The following is a 19,794-nucleotide window of genomic DNA, read 5'->3' as shown; positions in this document are numbered from 1 at the left end:
TTTCATATCAGTTGACTCCACCGAGAACGAAAATTATCATAGTAAGATCAAAGAAAATTCCGTAAAATAGCGATAATCTGTGATATTTGCATTGTTTGAATTAAGTTCGTCGTTGAAGTTGACCGCTATGAGCTACATGCTTGTCATAACTTCCGAAATTAACCCTTTCAGTTGGTCGAACTATATGAGTATGACTGCATATGGCCATTACAAAACGCGTATGATCCAAATACTCATATGATCAGGAATATAAAAAATAATTAGTTTCGGTATAAATATAGGGAAGTACTTAGTTAATTGCAGTTCATTTTAATCCCGTTGTTTTTAATTGGTCGGTCGGTCTCTTTATTCTAAATCAATTGAAAATAAATAATGAATGTAAACACAGTTTTTAGTGCAACTGTCAATACCATCAGGTGTTGCATATACGACATATTCTTATGAAATAGCACATAGTTATTTAATACTAACATTGTAACCACACGCTACTTGGGGGTTTTCACCTGGATTGTTAACAACACAGTACAACAGAGAACGGCAGAGAACGTATACGTAATATGAGCGAGAAAAATCAAGGTAAGTCATTGGAAAATATGGATACACTAATTTGGTGATTGTTCTAAGAGAAAAGATAACACACGTTTTCATCAATTTCAAGTCAAACTTATAATATGTTTTATCGCTATTTTTCGAAAATTTCCTTTGATCCTGCTGACTGATAATTTTCTTTCTCAGCGGAGTCGAGTGATATGAAATATTATCACTAAAAACTAAGAGGGCACATGACGTTCCTAACGAAATTGACATGAAATTGATAACGCCGTCATAGGTTAGATAGCAATAAACAGATTATCATTGCTCATCTCAACTCAATTGCTTTTCACACTTTCGCCGTTTCGGCTCAAGTGAAAAAATCAATCTCGTTGAGATTATCAACGACAATCTATAAATATATGAATAAAAAGATGTGGTATGAATGCCAATATGACAACTCTCCATCAATATCACAATATGTAAATTAACAATTATGCATGTAATAGAATAGTAAATAAAAACAAGAAATGTGTATCAAAGATAAATCAACCCGACCAAAGAGCAGAAAACCATGTAACCAAAGGCCAACAATGGGTCTTCAATGCAGCAAGAAAATCCCGCACCCTGAGGTGTGTGTCATCTGGTTTCTAAACAAGAATGTACAGTAGTTCATCGAAATATTCGGATTTATTTTTATAATGATTTATATAGCGTTCAATCGAAGTTATCAACATGATAAATTTGAAGAATATCATCATGGTTAAAATATATATGTAAACAGAAGTACCCGTGGTTATTCATTCGAAGTTATTTGCTAAAAATAAAGGTAAATAGTTTCTGTAAATTTTGTATACGTACACAGTAGTTTGTTTGTCATAGCATTCAACCAATGCATTACTATTCATTGTATGGGGGCCTCGGTGGTCGAGTGGTCCAATAAGTTACTACTGTAATCACTAGCCAGTCAACACTGAGGTTGTGAGTTCTAACCCCGCTCGTGCGGATGCAATAGACTCCAATCTTAATTGACTATCAAAGGTCGGTGGTTTTCTTCGGGCACTCCGGCTCCCTTCATTAATAAAAACTGGCCGCCATGAAATAGCCGAAATGCAGTGCTTAAAAGTTGCGCTAAAACTTCAAAATTTAAAAGTGTGGTATGAGTCGTAATTTCACAATTATAGCGGAGAAATTTGTGCGTTTTTTGCTGCGCTTTTTTTAAAGAACGATTCAACTACTTCCTTAAATTTAAGGAACCAGCTAGTTAGCTTGTCAATAATGTCTGCATTCGTACAATAATCATTCTTCACAACGATTTTCGAGTTCAAATAATGCACTTATATACCTATACAATACGAATTACAAAAACGTGTTGCAGAATCTCAATATTGACGACTTCAAATCCAAACCTCAATATTGCACCTGTACTAGTTCCCCGTTCATATATTATCCGACTGTCCACGTTATTACTACTCTGACCTAAACATTGGCAAAAAAAAAATAACATTTCACTGCAAAATGTGTTATGCAATAGCCCAGAAAGTTATCCGAATGGGTTAAGGCTGAAGAATCGTTGATACAAATTAGAATATCAAAACGTAATGGGTCTATGAATACACATGCTACATCGATCTTTAAAGACCCCAAATTTTGCTAAGCATATGTCCTGCTTCCATGACAAATATATTATTGTCTCTGTATAGAAAGCCCCAAATAACACCGTTTTGTTTGCAAACATATTAGGTCAACTGCTTGATAAAGGAATGAGGTATTATCACTTCTTAGAAACTCAATATATACCCCTATCGACACTCACCAAGAAGGAAATTCTGAATAATCACAGGTCAGTTCTATGTTCCTTTTAAAAATCAACCAAAGATGAAGAAATGGATATTTCTCTACTGGAAACATAAACCACAAAAGTGTGCTATATTTCTTCACTAGAAAATCAAAACCACAAAGGTGTGCTATATTTCTTCACTAGAAACCTAAACCACAAACGTTTCCTATGTTTCTTCACTGGAAACCTAAACCACAAAAGTGACCTACATTTCTTCACTAGAAACCTGAACCACAAAAGTGTCCTATATTTCTTCACTGGAAACCTAAACCATAAACGTATCCTATATTTCTTCACTGGACACCAACACCACACAAGTGTCCTATATTTCTTCACTGGAAACCTTAACCACAAAAGTGTCCTATATTTCATCACTGGAAACCAAAATCACATGAGTGTCCTATATTTCTTCATTGGAAACCTAAACCACAAAAGTGTCCTTACAAAACAACGTTATATTGCTAATCTTCCAATTGTTTCACGAAATCAATTTAAAAATTACTCAACATTACTTTTTATCAGCAATTAAACCGTGGTTCAAAGGCAATGCAAAACCTCATATTTTAGGTATGGCGAAAATCATATGTGGATACTTTAAAATTCCAAAGGTCTGTTAAAGTACATCTTAGTCTCTCGCCTCTTACAATAGTATTGAAACATTTGACGTTCCTATCCTTTACACATGTATTCCCCATTCCATACAAAAGAGACAAATTGAGCAAATTAGTCCAGCGTTGTTTCATAAAAAAAGATGACCTACGTATATATTAATGTCTGGTTTTAGGGAGGAATAAATCATACTTTGCAAAAAAATCACTTTTATTCAAATAGCAATTGTCTGAAACGGACATTATTAAGATTGATTGACAACATATATGTGTTATATTTGGAGGATGTGTTTACTTAAAAAGCAATCTACATTAATTTCAACAAGAACCAACTGTGCTCCTCTTCTTGCCGACATGTTCTTTTATGCACACGAGACTGGCTTTATCATACAGGAGCTACGTAAGATGAATGAAACTTCATTTTCCGGTATATACCCGATGTTCTCTCATTAAATTATTAAAAATTTGGTGACTATGTTGAACGCATTGATCACATCGAACTTGAAATAGAGGATACAAAAGATACAGTTTTGTCTTCCTTATATCTTGAATAACATCCAGAAATTGTTAATGAGGGTCAAATGTGAACAAAACTTTAAGTCAAAAGAGATGATTTCAGTTTTCCAATTGTGATATTTCAAACTCTTTTCAGCAACATCCCAGCAGCGCCTGCTTATGGAGTATTTTTTTCCCATCTATACGATACTTCACAAAATACAGTTTTAACCATTATTTCTTTGATAGATGATTGCTTCTTATAAGCAGCTATTCAACCAAAAATTCCAAGTGATGAAGTTGAAATCGTCACTTCGACTAGTAGGTTGACCATTTTGGAATATATTTTTTACAGACGACGACATATATGTTCCAATTATCGTAACCATATAATCCCGTCCCCTTTTCCTCGAATGTGAGCTAACAAATTTATCACCAGGTTTTATCTTACTTGAAAAACATGACAGGTACTACTAGTGGAACAGGGTCTGCTTACCCTTCACGAACAATTGAGATCCCCCGGTTTTTGGTGGGGTTCGTGTTTTTCAGTCTTAAGTTTTCAATGCTGTGTTTTGTGAACTGTTGATTGTCTTTTAGTCTTTTAGTGCCTTTAGTGGTATCAGGCTATAGCTATTTCGTGTCTATGAGGGGGTAAATCCGTCATCTCAAAAATCCCCAATCTAGGATGCATCGAAACCAGAGCTGTTGAAAGTTGTGTGACCGTCGAACAAAGCTATGGTGTCAGACCCTTTGGCAGGAAACCAATGTCGATCTATTTGGTTCAATAAAGTTTTTTATCAATCCGAAGCGAACGGTGCTAAAGTTGACATCCGGGAATTAGTGGAGAGTTCGAATTCGTTACATAATCGGGTTTTACCATTATAAAATGAAGATATGAAACCTGAGAGTAACGAACTTATCAGTTTTAACTGACATTACGCAACTTGTGTTAATTTTAACACTGGCTTATACAATTGCTTTACCCTATTCTTTTTATTTAGAATTTATGAAAAGCCAGGCAATGTTCCTCATAAACAAGCACTGGCTTGTATACCTATCTCTGTTGTGAAATTATATTTTCTGTCTTGGCTCTCTTGCCATCCAGTCATATTTCTGAACGCTCTTAACCATGATCTTTCATAAAGGCAGTTTATATTTATACAGTTAGCCGGACGAATAGCGCTTGGACTATGTGTCCCACTAGTAAAATCAGTAATGTTTGGACTATTTTTCAAGTGATGCAGGTGAATAAGGATGCAGCCATTTGTAATAGAGGATAGTTTAATGATGCATCATTTCCTATATACATGACGGATCATAGTACTCTTATCCAAGATATCGCCTTTTTAGCAAAAAGTATAAATTACTTAATAAAAATTAGCAGACGTAATTCGTCAAAATTCTCACTACAAACATGATCCTGTGGTATTTTATTTTACTTTTGTTTTTGTTTGTAGGATAATATAAATACAAGTGGTTAAAATGTATGCTATGTAGACTAAGACAAATACCGAAATGAAAAAAAAACTTTGCTATAGCTTCTGAGTGGAGTTATTCATGTAAATACACAATACAACCTTTGTAACCCATATATCCTAAAATTGAGAATGGAAATGGGGAATGTGTCAAAGAGACAACAACCCGACCAAATAAAAAACAACAGCAGAGGGTCACCAACAGGTCTTCAATGTAGCGAGAAATTCCCGCACCCGGATCCTGCATCCTTGCTTTTTTGCCCCATATATCTTATATCCCCATTTTTTACCCTCTGTTTATACAAACACAAGACATATAAATGTTTCTGATACAACACTCAAAAGCGTGACATTTCTTCATTATGAAGATTGTTTAATTTTTGACAAGCATATTTATCTTAAAATTGCCTTAAGTGTACTGAACTACCAACGATATTCACGTCGGAACTCTATAGTATACTACAATATAACAGACTTGTTAGACTTAGAGACTGATTACTTGAATGATAAACTAATAAACGATTACATTAAAAAAAAAGTTTGGTATATACCGACGAGACAGCAACCAAATTACACACATTACTAGAAGACATCTAGAATGCAACATATCGTCTTCGACAATAGCCAGGTGTCTATGCAATACATTAAGCTGTATATTGCAAAGAGTCAAATAATATGAAATTGATAACAGAAAATTTTAGCTTGTGCGGAAATACTTGTTTACGTGTTTTTTTATAAAATGTCCTCTATGACAATTTCACAACAATTGTAGGAAATACTTAAACTTTTTAATTTGTTTGATTTAAGCATTACTATTTGATAATTTATAAAAGGTACATTAACATGTTCACAATAGTTGTAGGAAATACTTAAACTTTTACATTTGTATGATTAAAACAACGAAAACCACATGAGAGAAAAACAATCGAAATCAAGAGATAGTAGTTATAGACGGAGTGAATAAATGAGAAGAATAGATTTCAATAATGATACATAAAAATTAAGTATTCGGTACAGATGTATTTTAAACTTAAACTTTTAACAAAGTAGATACCAAAGCTTTCTGAAATAATGGAGAATTTATTATTGTTATACCCTTTATTAATATGTCCGCCTACGATAGGGAGTTCTTTGACATCACAGTTATTTTAATACATTGTACCACTGTTAATAATTTTATTAACAATATCTTGAAAAGTTAAAATTTGTTCCTCAGTCTACCTGAATTTCAGGCTGTTTATATTATCATTAAATTATTGATTAATTTGGTGAATGTTGAATAAATTGAATAATGGCCAGTGACAAGTCTTTAAAACTAGTTCTGAATTTAAATGAAGAGTTGAAAAATATTACCATGTTGATCTGATATACAAATATTCATTATATGCAGGTACTACATACATCTAAACAATTGTACACATAGAATGGACTAAATCATTAAAATAGAAACTTATTTCGGTAAAATGAATGTAGATTGGAGCTTATAATATCTACGAAACAAGTAATGAAATATTGATTGAAGTTGAACAGGGAATGAGCACAAACAATATCACATTATGCAATGATATCATGTTCATTTTTTTTACAATTACACCAATGAGGTACAAAATAAATCATTGACTAGGTTCAGACTGTATTTCCGAGGTCTTTTAACTATGATATATCCCCCCTGAAAATGCACTGATTTACGGATATACTTGAGAGGCTTATCAGCATAATTTTCTATGCATTATGTGCTGAATCCAGATTAACTGTGTGATTTTTAAGAAAGTAGATTACTTTTGTTCATATTTTGGTAATTTAGGTACTGCAAGACATCAGTGAGACATGAACAGGAAAAATGAATAAAAAATAACACATTTTATTAATTTCAATGCCATGGTGACTGTCTATTCCTGTGTGAAAAGTATGTCATAATTCTCAGCTGTGTTTGTCAAAAGCAAAAGTTTAAAAAAAGTAATAGGTCATCCTTGCAGATGTGATGTGTTCTGAAATTGTGCTCGTGTAAAAACGAATGGTAACGTCATGTGACCAACCTAGTTCATATATATTTTTCAAAGGTAAAAAGGTAAACCGGGATTTGTCATTTCGTTTTGAGCTGAAAATTTGTTAATGACAGTTGTCAGTCGAAGTTAAGAAATGGCGGTTCCGAAAACCGAATTTCGTTTTCAACGACACATTACTTTGACTTCATATATTTTTCAAATAATTTTTAAACTTATGATGTCATGTATACCGTTCATGATATGTTTAATTTCCTAAAATGTCACAAAGTTCACGATTTCCTTTCAGGTCGTCTTCCGCGGGGTATATTTGTCTGCGCCGCGACAACAGTTGACGGTTTTCTCAGAAATGATCTCCATTTGATTCTCGGATAATAAATCCGGAGTTTTATAACGGACAAATGTGAGCTGTTACCGAGTTTCTGCATATACATGTATACATTATGATCTTGATCAAACTTTTAGAAAATTTAGAACCTGATACAGACATCGAGGGGCTGATAAAACCAAAATCAGGTAAAAAAAATGAGATCCAAACCCGGCCAAGGGATCAGAACTACTAGTATACATAGTGTTACTTTCATGTGTATTCAGACAAATTTCCAGCAGAGAGTACTCCACCACCATATGCTTCTACAATACCACAAGGTCAACAATATGAACAGTATCCTCAGGGGTATAGTCAAACGCATGAGTATGCACAGATTCAGCCTCCACAAGGATACAGTCATGGAACTGGGTACCAACCCGTTGCACAAGGCTATGAACAGCAGGATTATCCTCAAACACAACATTATGGACAACAACCGATGTATGGAGGTCAAGGACCATTTGTTGTTGTAAGTTTTAAAAAAAATAGGAAAAGTAAACAAGACTAATTCAAACTAATTTAAAAAGATGTAGTTTATGTTATATTCCAAATATAGAACCTATTGCCGTTCAATTGATTGGTTCATTGATATGTTTTTAACGCCACTTTCAGTACTCTTGTGGTTTTTTTTGTTGCGGTCAGAACCATCGACCTTCGGTAGGAAAACTGACAATGCTAGTCAATTAAGATTTGAGTTAAGTAAACTTGCCACATACGGGATTAGAACTTACAACCGCAGTATTGACAGACTAGTAATACAGTAATCCAAGTAAGACCACTCGGCTAGCGGGGTCCCTGAATTGTCATTCAAGGATTTAGTTTTAAAAGACCATCCGCGAACACATTCTACGGGTTATGATTGAGTAGGGATTGGACCGTTCTTGTTTGTAGTAATACATGGGAGCTTTGGCTCAGGACGTTCATATATATGAGTTGTATATATATATATATATATACATTATGTACACAGCCATGCATCACCATCAGTGATGGCGATCCGATGGATACATCTGTTGTAGAGTTGTCACTGACTCAGACGTACTTATATATATATATATATATAACTCGTCTAAACATCAACCCATGCTACTGTGATATCGTGACACCAAATCGCCTGCACTGCAGCCGTCCCGCTAGACCACACGACCACCTGGGCTCTCAAAAAAAAGAGCTTTAGCTGGCCGTGTGTTACCTTTCCACGTCAGTTTTAATCTAGCGGCGTACTGCAGTACATGATATATAAGGCATGAAGATGTTATTGTTACAGATCAGCTAAATTATCTATAGTAAAGGATCCTACAAATTAATGTAAGATACAGTCACAGAAAATAATTATATTTATAAGTACGTCTGAGTCAGTGACAACCCTACAACAGATGTATCCATCGGATCGCCATCAATGATGGTGATACATGGCTGTGTACATAATGTATATACAACTCGTCTAAATATCAACCCAACAATGTTAGATCTGTAAATTTGCTTTCGCAAATTTTTGGTTCTTCCCTCGCCGGGATTCGAACCCATGCTACTGTGATATCGTGACACCAAATCGCCTGCACTGCAGCCGTCCCGCTAGACCACACGACCACCTGGGGTCTCAATAAAAGAGCTTTCGCTGGCCGTGTGTTACCTTTCCACGTCAGTTTTAATCTAGCGGCGTACTGCAGTACATGATATATAAGGCATGAAGATGTTATTGTTACAGATCAGCTAAATTATCTATAATAAAGGATCCTACAAATTAATGTAAGATACAGTCACAGAAAATAATTATATTTATAAGTACGTCTGAGTCAGTGACAACCCTACAACAGATGTATCCATCGGATCGCCATCAATGATGGTGATACATGGCTGTGTATATATATATATATATATATATAACTCGTCTAAACATCAACCCAACAATGTTAGATCTGTAAATTTGCTTTCGCAAATTTTTGGTTCTTCCCTCGCCGGGATTCGAACCCATGCTACTGTGATATCGTGACACCAAATCGCCTGCACTGCAGCCGTCCCGCTAGACCACACGACCACCTGGGCTCTCAAAAAAAGAGCTTTCGCTGGCCGTGTGTTACCTTTCCTCGTCAGTTTTAATCTAGCGGCGTACTACAGTACATGATATATAAGGCATGAAGATGTTATTGTTACAGATCAGCTAAATTTCTATAGTAAAGGATCCTACAAATTAATGTAATATACAGTCACAGAAAATAATTATATTTATAAGTACGTCTGAGTCAGTGACAACTCTACAACAGATGTATCCATCGGATCGCCATCAATGATGGTGATACATGGCTGTGTACATAATGTATATACAACTCGTCTAAACATCAACCCAACAATGTTAGATCTGTAAATTTGCTTTCGCAAATTTTTGGTTCTTCCCTCGCCGGGATTCGAACCCATGCTACTGTGATATCGTGACACCAAATCGCCTGCACTGCAGCCGTCCCGCTAGACCACACGACCACCTGGGCTCTCAAAAAAAGAGCTTTCGCTGGCCGTGTGTTACCTTTCCACGTCAGTTTTAATCTAGCGGCGTACTGCAGGACATGATATATAAGGCATGAAGATGTTATTGTTACAGATCAGCTAAATTATCTATAGTAAAGGATCCTACAAATTAATGTAAGATACAGTCACAGAAAATAATTATATTTATAAGTACGTCTGAGTCAGTGACAACCCTACAACAGATGTATCCATCGGATCGCCATCAATGATGGTGATACATGGCTGTATATATATATATATATATATATATATATAACTCGTCTAAACATCAACCCAACAATGTTTGATCTGTAAATTTGCTTTCGCAAATTTTTGGTTCTTCCCTCGCCGGGATTCGAACCAATGCTACTGTGATATCGTGACACCAAATCGCCTGCACTGCAGCCGTCCCGCTAGACCACACGACCACCTGGGCTCTCAAAAAAAGAGCTTTCGCTGGCCGTGTGTTACCTTTCCTCGTCAGTTTTAATCTAGCGGCGTACTACAGTACATGATATATAAGGCATGAAGATGTTATTGTTACAGATCAGCTAAATTTCTATAGTAAAGGATCCTACAAATTAATGTAATATACAGTCACAGAAAATAATTATATTTATAAGTACGTCTGAGTCAGTGACAACTCTACAACAGATGTATCCATCGGATCGCCATCAATGATGGTGATACATGGCTGTGTACATAATGTATATACAACTCGTCTAAACATCAACCCAACAATGTTAGATCTGTAAATTTGCTTTCGCAAATTTTTGGTTCTTCCCTCGCCGGGATTCGAACCCATGCTACTGTGATATCGTGACACCAAATCGCCTGCACTGCAGCCGTCCCGCTAGACCACACGACCACCTGGGCTCTCAAAAAAAGAGCTTTCGCTGGCCGTGTGTTACCTTTCCTCGTCAGTTTTAATCTAGCGGCGTACTACAGTACATGATATATAAGGCATGAAGATGTTATTGTTACAGATCAGCTAAATTTCTATAGTAAAGGATCCTACAAATTAATGTAATATACAGTCACAGAAAATAATTATATTTATAAGTACGTCTGAGTCATTGACAACTCTACAACAGATGTATCCATCGGATCGCCATCAATGATGGTGATACATGGCTGTGTACATAATGTATATACAACTCGTCTAAACATCAACCCAACAATGTTAGATCTGTAAATTTGCTTTCGCAAATTTTTGGTTCTTTTTGGGTTCGAATCCCGGCGAGGGAAGAACCAAAAATTTGCGAAAGCAAATTTACAGATCTAACATTGTTGGGTTGATGTTTAGACGAGTTGTATATACATTATGTACACAGCCATGTATCACCATCATTGATGGCGATCCGATGGATACATCTGTTGTAGAGTTGTCACTGACTCAGACGTACTTATATATATATATATATATATATATAAAGATCACTATAATAAATGTTCTTGTGTATAGAAATATATATAGATTACTAAAAACATAATATATATATATATATTTAATATCCTGTGATTTTAAATTAATTATCAAGCTGTACAGGTGATAGGTAAAAAACCTACAGCAATCAATCCTCAACCCTCTTTTATTACTTTTCCTTGAATAGCCCTAAACGATGACTTTACAATTGTTGGCCAACACATCACGTATTCTTCTTTTGCCTATTAAAAGATTTGATATCATTTAATAGAATAGATGCGTCTTCCAGTTTATTCCATGTTCTATTCCCCTGTTTGATAGATGCTACTGCCATTTGACGTTTAGTCCCCCGAGGTATCACCAGCCTAGTTGTCACTACTTTTATAACGACATGACATATGATTGATATGTTCATCTTCTGTAAATTACTGTTAATAAAATGTTGTATCATTCAAAACGCTAAGAAGGTCTGTCTACCCTAGAAATAGATTGCTCTAGCCGTATTTTGCCACCCAGATATAATAATGTTCAAATATGCAACACTACAGAATTTTATGTTTAAGTTAATTTACCTTCAACAGATAATTTCTTTTTGTAGGTTGCACAGCCTGTGCCGTCAACCATGATAATGCGATATATGGCCATGGCAACAGCCCAATCAAAACCATTTGACTGGTTTATTTCTGCTCTCTTAGCATGTTTTTATTGCTTCTGGCCAACAGGAATATGCGCTATAGTAGCTGCTTGTATTGTAAGTAATGCCTGCAAATATGATCATACGTATTTTAAGTGTTTAATGCACGGTTAGAACATGCACTTTATAATAAAACGGTTCACCAAAATTTTTAAACCGATATAGTATTTTGCGTGAAGGCGGCATAAAACAAACATCAGTCATTCAAAAGTTTTAAATAGAATAGAAAAAAACCAAAGGATGTTTCATATCAATGAAGCTACATGGGGGTATTATTCTGTTTTAGATATGTAATGATGTGACTGCCATACAAGTGAGAGGTTTAATCCACCATTTTCTACATAACGAAATGTTTTTTCTTAGTCAGGAATATGACAGTTTTTTTCCATTCTTTTGATGTGTTTGAGCTTTTGGTTTGTCATTTAAGAAAGGATAATATTTGTGTGTATGTTTCTACCGCTGGTCTAATAAGTTTAGTGTCATTATAAGCTCACCTGGCCCGAAAGCCTAGTGAGCCTTTCTCGTCACTTGGATGGTGGACTATCAGGCCCCGAGGGTATCATCAGCTCAGTACACATAGTTAGTGCTTCGGTACTGACATGATTTAACAAACTTTACTAAAATTGTCCGTTTATAAATTTTGAAATTATTATGAAACTAAGGTTTCAACTCCCTCAGGGAAAGTTGGCCGTAGATTAATTTGGCTATTTATTTTAGGAATTTTGACACATAGCTTTTCAACGATTTTCGGTACTTATACATCTTCGGATTTCAAAAGTTTGGCTTTGAACGTTCCTGATGAAGGTAAATCGGACGCAAGAAATTATTAAACGTGTTGTTTTCAATTTTTTGTTGTCAGTTGTCCGTCACGCCGTCCTTTAACTTTTACATAAATGTTATCCTCTGTAACTATTCGACCAAATTTAATTAAACTTGACCACAATCATCAATGGAGTATCTACTTTTAAAAAAATGTGTTCGATGACCCCGCCTGTCAACCAAGATGGCTGACATGGCTGAAAATAATACATAAGTGTAAAATGACAGTTTTGTCTATTATTTTGAAAACCGTTATAAATAGAGAAAATCTAACAAGGCAACATTTTTAGATTGTTGATGACGTCAAAATTGTCAAGCGATTGACCATTTTTCATTTTTGTCGTTCATCTTGAAAACTGAAATAGATAGAGTGAAACTTTTAGTTGAACAAATTATCAGTAAGACAAGATCCCCGAATAAGTATGGTGGTCTTAATTGTATTCGACTCCTAGTTAGAGTTATTGCCCTTTGATGAAGATCTGTACCAATTTTGTGTTTTTGCCTTATATCTTAAAATTTATAATAGATAGATAGAAACTTTAATGAGCAAAACTGATCAGCAAGACAAGATAATACATTTAAGGCAAATAGAGGATATTTCCGACGACTATTTATTGGAGTTATTACCCCTTTTTCACCATTTTGTTTGCGTTTTGCCTTATATAAATATAATAAAAACATATGATAGACTTTTAATAACAAAAACGATTACCATAGCAAGATCCACACACAGGTCAAATTTTGCCGATATAATAATTGGACTGTCACTCTTCATAGGAGTGATTGCCCTTACAAATGTATATGACGATTGATTTACCTAAATATATAGAGTTCTAAACAGACAAAATAATCAGCAATACGAAATTTTCTCATTAATACCATTCTTGTCTTCATTGTTGGAGAAAGTCCATTGTTGATTATGCACATAGAGCAAGGTGAGCGATATAGACTCTTTAGAGGTCTAAGTTATCCGAGTGCAAACTATTTTCTTGTATCATGACATTAACTGTATAAGTGTATGGAAATTGATAGACAAAGGTTCATACATCAAAAGGAAGGTTGGAATTGATTTTGGTGGTTATCGACCACAGTATTTAGGAATAAAGAGGCCAAAAAGGGAACAAAAACTAGGATTTTGTCCATTCCGGACAATAACTTGAGTATAACTCTCATGATCTCTATGACATTTTATGCTTATGGGGTTTTATGTAAGTCTTAGCGTATGAAATAACGATCAAGAGCCAATGACATTGACACGCTGTAGCCCTATTTCAAACAAAAGTAAAGAGGAGTTAGTCATGCAAGTCTAGACTTCAATTATACAATGTATAATTAAAAATATCATGTAATTACAGATATATTGTAATGCTCAAAACGGATGTTTGAGAAAGAAAAAAAATATCAAAATAATGTTTTTATACTTTTAATGTCATTTTCGCGATCTTGAAAAAGCGGCACATAAAAAGTTTTACGACAGCACGTTTCATCAGAACTGTATTAAAAGCTGTTTTTTTTTTATCAATTAGTAAGTTAAACATTTCCACAAACTAAGTAATTTGCCGCTTAAAGCAACAATTGTACGAAGTTAACCAGATATATTTTCCATATTTAATTGTAAAAGTTATAAAAAATGTGCAAGGAAATTTGTTTTATTTATTCTTCAGTCAAACAGAGCAGCCGCTAGTGGAAACATGCAGAGTGCTGAACGGTCAGCCAGGACAGCCAGAAACCTGACAATACTATCTGTTGTCCTCGGTTTAATTTGTGTCGTCATTATTATAGAGTTTAGGGATGTGGTGTTGCCAACTTCCGGATATACGCACTATACATGAGAAGTAAAGCAACAGTACTTGAATCCAAATCTATGTTACTATACAAAAATCGATGCATGTTATATTACCGGTTTGTAATAACATGAGCAACACGACGGGTGCCACATGTGGAGCAGGGTCTGCTTACCCTTTCAGAGCACATGTGATCACCCCTAGTTTTGGTGGGTATCGTGTTGCTTATTCTTTTGTTTTCTATGTTGTGTCATGTGTACTATTGTTTGTTTTTTTCATTTTTAGCCATGGCATTGTCAGTTTATTTTCGATTTAGGAGTTTGACTGTCCCTCTGGTATCTTTGGTCCCTCTTTTAAATTACCTTTTTGTAACATTTTATTTCTTACACCTTTTTCTATTGAAAAAAATTCATGACACTTTGTTGTACAATATTGTTGTCCAATGCATTATTTACATTTAAATTGGTGCAATTGTTATAGCTGATTAAAGTTTTATAAACTTTTGTATTCTAGTATATATGTAGTTAAGGTCTTATATAAGTTGAAAATTTAATTTGTTTTTTTAAAAAGGATAAAGTTTTGTCAAACTTAAAAAGAGATTATTTTCCTATTTTATTGAGAAAACAAAAAAGCAAAATACCGAACTCCGGGGGAAAATTGTAAAAGGACAGCCCTTTAGTAGATGGCAGAATCAAAATCTCAAACACATAAAAAAAATGGATAACAACTTTCATATACCTAGCTTGGTACAGGCATTTATTTTATGTAGAACATGGTGGATGAAACCTGATTTGATAGCCAGCAAAACCTCTCACTATTATAACAGTTGCATAACATTCAAATATATTGATTTAATCACTATAAAACAAAAAAGGAGTAGATGCAATAAGGCCCTTATTTGGCCCAAATATGACTGCACATTTAAAAGTTATCATACATGTACATATTCTTAAATTTGTTCAAATTAGACTAAGGTCCTATGTATTCAGAAAACAAAAATAAGTATCACATTGCAACAAACCATGATTAAAATTGCATATTTATTTTAATTTCTTGATTTTCCTTGATTTTCCCCGACTTATAAGGGGATGTTAAAAAGGAAAAGTATGTGCGCAACAAAGAAACAACTTTATATTTTGTGAGATTACATCAATAGTTATAACAAAGCTTCTCTTAAATTATTTTCTTGCTTCTTGGTTTCCACAATGGAAATAACAACAGAAAACTGATTAAATTTTGTATTTTTCACATATTTTGACGTATTTGTGACGTGATCAGATCAAAATGGTTTTTTTTTCATTTATATTTCATGACCCTATGCATTTCCTAGCATTATGTGCCAAGTTGAAATGGTTGTCAAACATTTTATTTTCATGGATAAAAACCGGGCCTTAATGCCCAATACTCATTTGTCAACAAAGGAAAAACAAAAAGACAAAAAGACAAAGCACATAAGCAAAAACGGAAGACAAGAATACAAAAATTTAACATAGAACAATAACTTAATGACGGGGTTTAGAAGTATCGAGCAACCTCACATGTATATTACCAAAAATAGACTAAACAGTAAAAGTCAAATTTACACAGCCAAATAGGGATATAAAATAACTCGTTATTCAGACGATAAACAACGTCAGAACAGAAATCTATACTTCTGGACAATCGTGTTTTATTTGTGAAGTTGATATGGAATATTTATCAAGACGGTCTTGGTACCTGTCGATGTTTGTTTCTTTTAGAAACAGGACAAGACATTCTTTGAAATACCCCTGGTTCATCAACTTTCTGCTCAGACACTGGTCACATTTTACATAGTCTGAATAGCAGCTGCAAGCTCTGAAATACCGAAAGAGTAGGGAAATATATCCCATATGCAGTTGAAGTTTGTATATGGCTACTAAGGTGGTGAAATTAATAGTTTTAAAATAAAAGTCGCATCGATTGTCAAAGCTTCTGGTACTAAGATGAGTCGGCCGCTCATGTCAAATTCGAGGTTTAAGTCTAAACATAAGACAGAGGAAGCTGTTTCAGTTGTTCTTTTAATTTTTAGTTCTGTTGGACATAATAAAGGAACCCGATCAGAAAAGTGTGGATTATTAATGGAAAGAACAGCAACAATATATATGAATATGAAAATAAATGATTTGACTTTATCGATCTTCTTGTTTTTGACAAGTTCCTGAAGGAACTCGGACTAGCATGAAAATAAGAAGAGGTCGGCAAAGAGAAGCACACAGTTCGTTCAGTTAAGAATGCATAAAATTTGTTGAAAAATTCAACATCAAAATTTAAAAATATGTTTTCAATAAGAAACTCCAGCATGCATGAAATTAGAATTTTGTTTAAACCATTTTTGGCGGGGTCTATTTTAAGTTTCCTTTTTAGTTAGAATTATTTGACTTTCGTGATTGTTCATTTTTGCTGTGCGTTTTGAGGCTTTAATGAATTGTACTGTGATTTTGTTTTCCACATGAAAGTATTTTTACCGTTTTACGTGATAAATAAAAACGTTTCTGAAAAGGCACGAAACAGTATTTTTAAAACTTCTAGTATATGGATTACCATAGCTGCCGCAATGATAGCCCCAATTCCAGTGATCCAACAACAAAATATACAAGTCAATACTGGTGTCATGTAGCTGTATGGAGCAGGATTAACAAGTATTGTTGGTCCACTTAACGGTTACGAAACCTATAAAAATAAGAATTATGAAATATCAGGGACAGAAATGTTTAAAAAATTCACATGAACGGTGATAGAAAATGATCTAAATTGTATTTCCATATATCATATAAAGCAATGATTGATAATTTTTTTTTAACAAAAACATATTCAATCCACGTGCGTCTTTTACTGCTTTCAGGTTTATTAATCACGATGCAAATACAAATGCGTTTCAATCCCATTATATATCAGGAATAAAGTCACTAATTCACGGATCCAATGCTTTTTATGTATAATTTGCAATTCCAAGCATTACTTCCTAATTAATCAAAAGTTCAAATAAAGTGGCAGTCTTCTCATGACAAAACTACATTTTACCCTGAGTTGTGCTGAAAAATTCAACAACTTGCATATAAGTGCGCACTGGTTCCCTGAAATTTGGAAGTACAAAAAAGTATGTCTGATCAAACTAACAGGGCACCTCCTATTATAAATTCGTATATTTTCATATTTCGAAGAAATTTTCAAGAAGGATTCTACAATACTTTCTACAGACTATACTTATTAAAAACGTTACAGCTATGCGTCGGAAGTTTTCCTTTTTCAAATATAGACAACGCGCTTGTATATTTTAATAAGTGGTTCTCTACCATAAAAAAAAAATGAGAAGAAAACAAATTTAAATATCCATAAACATAAAATTTTAAATTTTGTTAAAGTCCACGAGTTTTTAATTTGCCTAAAATATCATTAAAGTATCCATTTGACGTCGGTCGATACTTGTACATTGCGTCATTGTGTTATTGTGCTTTGTCTATATGCCTTTTTGTTTGTCGTTGTTGACCTATTTGCTTGATTTTGTAGGGACCCATTTAAAGTGGTTCGATATGTGTACATCCCGTCATTGTGTTGTTGTGCTATGGTAAAATTTGAGTATTCTTGTCTTTCCTTTTTGCTAATGTGCTTTGTCTATATGCCTTTTTGTTTGTCGTTGCTGACATATTGCTTGTTTATGTAGTGATTAGAATTAAAACATAATATTGACTGCTGTACCCCTATTTTTGACATTTTATCTGTTATGTCTATTTGTTTTGTTTACACATCTTTGTCAATATAATGCGACTGTCATACAAGTGAGAGGTTTAGCTAGCCATTAAACCAGATTTTATCTATAGTTTTTTAACATAAGAAAATGTCTGTACCAAGTCAGGAATATGATAGTTGTCATCCATTTGAATGATGTGTTTCAGCTTTTGATTTTGCCATTTGCGGAGGGACTTTCCGTGTAGGATTTTCCTTAAAGTTCTGTATTTTTGTTATTTTACTTTTTGATATGCAAACACATATTTTCTTTATATGTTTTATGTATGATACCTCACTGGTCTGCCGTTGAATTTGATTCAGTAAACTAGTATATCAAACAAGTTGAACCATTCGTTTCATTTATTTGAAACTGGGATAAATAGTATGAAATTCAAAACAGTGTGGCTGTGGCCATTGATTGACACATTAAATTCATCCATTGACTGGGACAATTTAGGTGAACGTTTGTATGTAACGACCATTGCTTACTGTGTACTTTTTATAGACACTTAAACTATGGGGTCACCAAAGGTTCTCAACACCTTAATAAAGTAATTCGAAAAAAGTAATCAGAAATAACACGATGTTTTGATTTATATCAATTATTTAAATCAAAACATAAAGGTTATTTCTGATTAATTTTTCGATTTTTTTTATAATTAAAGACGTTAAGAAACCTTGGTGACCCCACAGTTTAAATGTCTATCGTAGGTACGTCGTGAACAGTGGTCGTTACAGACAAAAGTTCACGTAAATTGTCCTAGTCAATGGATGAATTTAATGTGTCAATCAATGGCCACAGCCACACTGTTTTGAATTTTATTCTAAACTCATCAATGATAATCCGTTTATCGTTATTTTACCTATGACGACGTTGAGAGAGAGAGAGAGAGAGAGAGAGAGAGAGAGAGAGAGAGAGAGAGAGAGAGAGAGAGAGAGAGAGAGAGAGAGAGAGAGAGAGAGAGAGAGAGAGAGAGAGAGAGAAAAGGAGAGAGAAAGAGAGAGAGAGAGATATTCGGTAATATCTTTTTTCTATAGATCTTGTTGAAAATATAATTATAGATTATCGTTGATCATATCAAAAGCATAACATCTTGATGACTGTCTTGATATTTGAATATCTCGCTTGAGCCGGTACGGCGAATGTGAGAAAAGCAGAGCAATCGTGTTGAAATGACCAATGATAATCCGTTTATTAATATTTTAACTATGACGATGTTGTTAATTTCTTGTTAATTTCATTAACAACGGCATGTGCTCCCTCAGTTTCAAGCGATAATTGTCATATCAGTTGACTCCACTGAGAACGAAAATTATCATACAGTAAGATCAAAGGAAAATTTCTTAAAATAGCGATAATCTGTGATATCTGCATTGTTTGACTTGAGTCAGTCATTGTAGTTAACCGCTATGAGCTACATGCTTGTCATAATTTCCGAATTAACCCTTTCAATTGGTCGAACTATATGAGTATAACCGCATATTGTCATATGGTCCAAA

The 19,794-nt window shown here is 34.2% G+C and overlaps 1 protein-coding gene across 1 annotated transcript; it reads left to right on the top strand.

Annotated features, from left to right (window-relative positions):
• The first annotated feature begins 333 nt into the window (after window positions 1-333).
• On the top strand, window positions 334-15,052 carry LOC139481296 (proline-rich transmembrane protein 1-like). Its single transcript, XM_071264485.1, has 4 exons — window positions 334-576; window positions 7,547-7,791; window positions 11,849-12,001; window positions 14,428-15,052. Exons 1-4 carry the CDS (start codon window positions 558-560, stop codon window positions 14,593-14,595), a joined length of 585 nt encoding a protein of 194 aa, XP_071120586.1. The 5' UTR covers window positions 334-557; the 3' UTR covers window positions 14,596-15,052.
• The last annotated feature ends 4,742 nt before the right edge of the window (window positions 15,053-19,794 follow it).

This window comes from Mytilus edulis, chromosome 7, assembly GCF_963676685.1.
Source record: "Mytilus edulis chromosome 7, xbMytEdul2.2, whole genome shotgun sequence".
Classification (NCBI taxonomy): domain Eukaryota; kingdom Metazoa; phylum Mollusca; class Bivalvia; order Mytilida; family Mytilidae; genus Mytilus; species Mytilus edulis.
This window is presented reverse-complemented; position numbering and strand designations above follow the sequence as displayed.

What these genes read in the sequence shown, in the direction of transcription:
- LOC139481296 (XM_071264485.1), top strand. An exon ending in GTCAAGGACCATTTGTTGTT is followed by an intron (nt 7,792 to 11,848) that starts GTAAGTTTTAAA and finishes TTCTTTTTGTAG; the next exon opens with GTTGCACAGCCTGTGCCGTC. An exon ending in CTATAGTAGCTGCTTGTATT is followed by an intron (nt 12,002 to 14,427) that starts GTAAGTAATGCC and finishes TTTATTCTTCAG; the next exon opens with TCAAACAGAGCAGCCGCTAG.